Here is a 5512-nt window from a genome sequence, read left to right on the forward strand (position 1 = left end):
CCTTCTACATTACCCAGTGCTGGATCCTGGGGATTATCCTGGTGCTCACCTGGACAGCCTGGAGGTTCTTCATTCGGTGAGTGGTCTTTGTGCCACATTAAGCTCTAGCCTGGGTCTTATGGGAGAAACTGGTTTGGTTTTCCTGTGCTCTGAGTTAGACCAGAATAAGAGGTTCTACAGCTTTGTTGAAGGAGCAGTTTGCTGTGTGGCCAATTGTCTGAGCTGCCCCAGCATCAGTGATGAGTGAGCCCAGTTAAGTGTGTTTGGTTTGGATGCTGCTCTCTGCAAGTAAATGACAAGCAGCTGCACAAGGCTGAAAGAATCATAGAACCACAGAGTGATTTGTGTTGGGAGGGAGCTTAAAGCTCCTCCAGCTCCAATCCCTGCCCCGGGCAGGGACACCTTCCACTAGAGCAGGTTGCTCCAAGCCCCTGTGTCCAACTTGGCCTTGAACACTGCCAGGGATGGGGCAGCCACAGCTTCTCTGGGCACCCTGTGCCAGCGCCTCAGCACCCTCACAGGGAAGAGCTTCTGCCTCAGAGCTCATCTCAATCTCCCCTCTGGCAGGTTCAAGCCATTCCCCTTGGCCTGTCCCTCCAGGCACCTGTCCAAAGCCCCTCTCCAGGTCTCCTGGAGCCCCTTTAGGCCCTGGAGCTGCTCTAAGGTGTCCCCTTCAGGAGCCTTCTCTTCTCCAGCTGCCCCAGCCCAGCTCTCTCAGCCTGGCTCCAGAGCAGAGCTGCTCCAGCCCTCGCAGCAGCTCCGGGGCCTCCTCTGGCCTCGCTCCAGCAGCTCCACGTCCCTCTTGTGCTGTTCCCCAGAGCTGGATCAGGGCTGCAGGGGGGGTCTCCCCAGAGCACAGCAGAGGGGCAGGATCCCCTCCCTGAGCTGCTGCTCACGCTCTGGGGGTGCACCCAGCACACGGGGGGGTTCTGGGCTCAAGCACACACTGAAGCCGGGTCATGGGGAGCTGCTTCTCCTCACCCAACACCCCCAGGAGGTGTGGAGGTGGCCCAAAGCAACAACAGTACTTGTTCCTGTGCAGTGTGCTGTGGTGTTACGCTCTGCAAGAGTGGCAATAGGCAGGCTCCTGGCAGCAAACACATACTGCAAGTGGATTGATGCCATCGGCAGTTTTAGAGATCTACAGCCCAAAGGCTCAAGTGGGTTTCATTATCCCAGGGACACTTGCATCCAGAACAGCCCTGTTGGATTTGCTGTATATGAAATAGTTTGTTCACATCCCTGTTTCATGTTTGGTTTCCTCTTCAGTGACATCACCCTGCGGTATAAGGAGATCAGGAGACAGAAGCAAGAGCACAAACATGAAAAGGACAAATGCTTGAGCAATGGTGATGGACACTCAGCAATCCTGGAGGAACAAAACGGGAACAAACTAAGGGAGAGGAAACTCTGAGCCATGGACAGAGGGCTGAGAGGAACCCGTAGTGCTCAAGCTGGCCTGGTGGACAGTTTCAACCTTATCTTACCTAACTCGTACTTGTCATTGTTAGCTTTCCAAGGTGTGAAATCCTCTCGGGGAAGAGATGTCACTTGGGCATACATACACACCCTTTCTCCTCGTGTACACCTGGTCAGAGAGGGGGAAAGTCTGTGTAGAGGGAAGTGAGAACCACCACCACTGCAACGAGACAGGATCTTCATCCTGGCATGTTTTATGTCTTCCTTGCAAACCAGGTTTGGAGATGAGGGACTTTACATCGAAGTGCAAAGGGAACGTAGCTGATCTAGCCAGTAAACTGTGAGATTTCCATGGGATGTTTGGGCATTAGGAACACTTGGTTGGAGTGTGCAAATTCCAGGCACAGGAATGAGCTATTTTTTAATGCTGAAACTACCCTGAGCTGTGCAGTGAGATTGTGTCAAGTGTCCAGCCAGCACTTCCCTGCAGTGACATGAGCACAGGGAAACCTGTGCCCAGGCTGCACAACCTGCACAGTGTCACACACTCCGCTGCTGTTACAGCCCCTGCAGCACGGGGGCCATTGCCTTTCTCTGAACTGACTTCCAGCATCCTGGAATAGCCTACAGGAGGTTTGTGTTGTATCACAGCTCTGGGGAGACAGACGGCTTCTCCTTAGTTCTTTTGTTTTAATTTATCTTTTAGTCTTGGTCATTGCTTAACTGTGAGGGAGGGGTAAATAAGAAAGGTGAACCTGCCTTTCCTGTATGTGGAGTATAACTTATTACAAGCAGAAACTGGGAGTAGTTACTCCATCACTCTTAAGCTGTTTGCCTTATTCTCAGCTCTTTTCCTTTGTTCTCAAGAGGGTTTCCTGCCTGGTCTGTGCTGTACGGGGCATCTCAGGCTCTGCACCCTTCAGAGCTGCCCCATTGCCCCCAAGGTAGCTCCAGACTGAGCAGCCCCCCGGGTCTGGCCAGATGAGGCCTCCCTGGTGTCACACAGGAACAGACCAAGCACATCATCATGCTCCCCGTGCAGCAGCAGAGGTCTGCAGGCCAGGCCAGGCCAGGCAGCTTTCCTGCTGTGGCTCAGCATCTGGGCGAAGACACTGGGAACCTGGGCTGTGTTTTGGGAGGGTTTGGGTCCTTATTCCAGAATGTGAAGTGCTGCATTAAACATCAGTTCTGGCACCTCTGCTCAGCACCTTTGCCTTGTGTCCAAGGCACTGATGTAACCACATCAGTATTGCAATGATCTAACGTGGCTGTCAAGGGATGTTCTTCAGGGAGGTGTGTCTATCCAGGAGAACATGACACAAGCACCACCACCACCAGAGCTGGGAGTGCAGCCCCAGACCTGAAGTGGCAGGAGAGCTGCAGAGCTGCTGCCTGGCAAACATCCACGGTTTTGATGAGGTTTGGTCTCATGTGTGAGTGACAAGCAGGATCCAGGTTTCTCCCATATTTACAGTGACCCAGACGCTTCCCACCCTTAGGGAACAGCTTGGCACTGGGGCAGGCTCACCTGATGGAGGTTTGGTTGCAGCTGAAGAGCTCCATGGGTGAAGCAGAGCTGATGGGACAGGGATGAGGCAGAGGAGGGAGACCAAGGTGGAAGGAAGCACCAAGCTCCTTCCTGGAGTATGTGCAATGTTCTGTGGATAGTCGTGCAACGGCTGCTCGTAGGTGCTAGTGGTGTGCTGCTGTGAGGTAGTGACGAGTACTATGTACTATGTGTAGTAGTGCTGACAAGGCTGGAAACAGGCAGTGCTGAGTTGAGCAGGGATTTGTTTCCATCCCTTTCCCCCTGGAGTCGTTCCAGTCCAGCTTTAGCCCAGTCTCACAGCCCATGGCTGGCAGTGGTAGCTCCTCCTGCTGTGTTGTGCTGTGTAGTCCCGGCTGAGCGAGGCTCAGGTCAGTGTATCTCTGTTCTGCCGTAGCCCTGTTCCCTGCATGGAGCAGGTAACAGGCAGACCTGGGAGGATCCATCACTCTTCCTCCTCCTTCCAAAGACCTGCTGAGGCACCCGGTGAGGAATACCCAGGGTTGTGGTGCGCCTGTACTCCAGCGACAGGCGCTGCGGCCGCTGTGTTGTAGGTACTTGCTGTGTAGGTCCCCTGGTAACGATTCTGGAGCTTTGACCTCGTACATAAACCACCAACTCGTTTGTCTTCATCTAAACAGCTTTTACAGTTAGTCTGGGTGCCTGAACCCGTGTAATAAAGCGATGTTTGTTTGCTGCTGTGGTCTTTGGTACAACGGCTCTCCTGGTCTCGTCATCCTGAGTGGAGCTGGGGCTGAGGGTCTGAATTCCAGCAGAAAGGCTGCTGCATTGGCGCTGTCCACATGGATGCTCAAGGTAATGAACTTGTCCAGATTCCAGGGAAATGGATGGTACATCCCTTGGTCCACTGCTGTAATTCAGAAGTGCTTCCTGCAGTACCTTCACATGGGTGTGAAGTGGGCTTGGACTATGCACAACACCCTGAGTAACTCAGTCCCAGTGCTTCCCAAGGCCTGGCATTGCAGGGGGCTCGTCACTGCAATCTTGCCTGCTTTTAGGAATCCTTTTGTGATCAGCTTAAAGTGCTCAAAAGCAGCCTCAAGCAGAGATGATGAAAGGAGAGCTGATGAGCCCCACTTGAACAACGTTTGGGGTGGCATAAAATGAGACCACCCGAATGGAGAGGACAGAGCAACAGGCTCCCAATTCCACGCACATCTTGCATCTTCCTGTGGATTTTCTTGGCTGGCTTCCATTGTCAGTAGCCAGGAGCAGGATCACTCCGCATGGGTTGTGTCCTCCTGTCTGTAGGGAGGTTTACCAGAGGGGAGCTGTTGGCTTTACAAAGGAAAGTGGAGGGGAACGGGTGGGTGAGAACATGCTGTGGGTGACTCTTGGAGGTGGTTTCTCTGTTTGGAGCAAGCTCACAGGGATGCATTGATGTTCCTGGGTTTGATGTCCCACAAACCCATTTGTGTGGACTCCTGGATTTAGAGCAGGATTTTAGGTGGTGGCTCCAGGTTGTCACCTGTTGGGTAACTTGGGGGGCATCTGCCTGCACCCCTGTTCCTGTCCCCGCTTGCACTGGTACTCTACAGCCCTTGCAGCCGGTGCCTCCCCCCTTGCCATGCGCATGGCTTCAGTGGCTGCAGAAGTGTCCTCCCAGGTGCAGAGCTAAGGGGAAGCAGCTGCTTTGGAGCATCTAAGGTTCCTAATTAGCTTTAATTGTATGTTAGTAATTAGCTTTAATTGCCTCAGAGACCACTCTGGAGGTACCTGCCTGCAGGTCTGCGATGGGCAGTTGGATGTGGCCATGAGCCTGAAGAGATGGGAGCTTGGAGGTGACCCCACAAGAGGCTGCCAGTGTCCCAGGGATCCCATAGGGACTCAGTGTCTGATCCCTGTTGCGGATGGGGTTTGGGAACAGGAAGGAAGCCGTGGCCTGTGCTTTTCCTCTTTGTATACCAAGAGGAAAGACTGTTTTGGAGCCCAGAGCTCCTCTCCCACTTGGGCCCCAATTCTGGGTTACGATCAAAGCCTGGTCTGGTTTCTGCATGAAAGTTATTCCCTGATGGGAAAATCACGGGACCTTCTCCCGTTGCTGCTGCTCCTGCATCAACATGGCACTGGTGAGCACTGGGCAGGGCAGCGGGGGTGAGCTGGGGGTCCTCTGGAGGGTGTCTCTGCCCTGGGGCCAGCTGAGAGCCTCTTCGCTTGGGGTACGCAGGGTTTTCCTCCACAAAACTGCTGTTACTCCGTTTTCTCCAAGCAAAGTGAGCCTCTCGCTGCGTGAAATTCCTCCTTGTCCCCCTGGATCGGTGGCCTGGTGAGGTGGGTGAGGGCAGGCTTGTGGAGCAGGAACAGGGAAGATCTCCATCCCTGTCACAGAGAGCAGGCTGGAGCTTGGCTTCGGCGCAGGCACCGCGGTGGGCGCTGAGCTCCTGGTCTCGATGTGCCAGAGGGCTTCTCGGGCCAAGGCCCCTGTGAATGGCTCCTGGTGCACCGGGAGGGGAGCTGAGGGGTCGTCATCACGACCGGACCCCACAGGGACCCCGCACGGCGCTGGGACGGAGCATGGAGGCGGCT

The 5512-nt window shown here is 54.4% G+C and overlaps 1 protein-coding gene across 1 annotated transcript in view; it reads left to right on the forward strand.

Moving 5' to 3' along the window:
* PTDSS2 (phosphatidylserine synthase 2) overlaps window positions 1-1414 on the forward strand; it is a 34474-nt gene extending 33060 nt beyond the window's left edge. Inside the window, 2 exon segments of the mRNA XM_010013925.1 lie at window positions 1-76; window positions 1270-1414. The exon segment at window positions 1-76 is cut by the window's left edge and continues 33 nt beyond it. Of these exon segments, the coding sequence (XP_010012227.1) occupies window positions 1-76; window positions 1270-1414 (221 nt within the window).
* Window positions 1415-5512: the final 4098 nt, after the last annotated feature.

Source organism: Nestor notabilis, unplaced genomic scaffold (assembly GCF_000696875.1).
Source record: "Nestor notabilis isolate BGI_N333 unplaced genomic scaffold, ASM69687v1 scaffold16924, whole genome shotgun sequence".
Lineage (NCBI taxonomy): Eukaryota > Metazoa > Chordata > Aves > Psittaciformes > Psittacidae > Nestor > Nestor notabilis.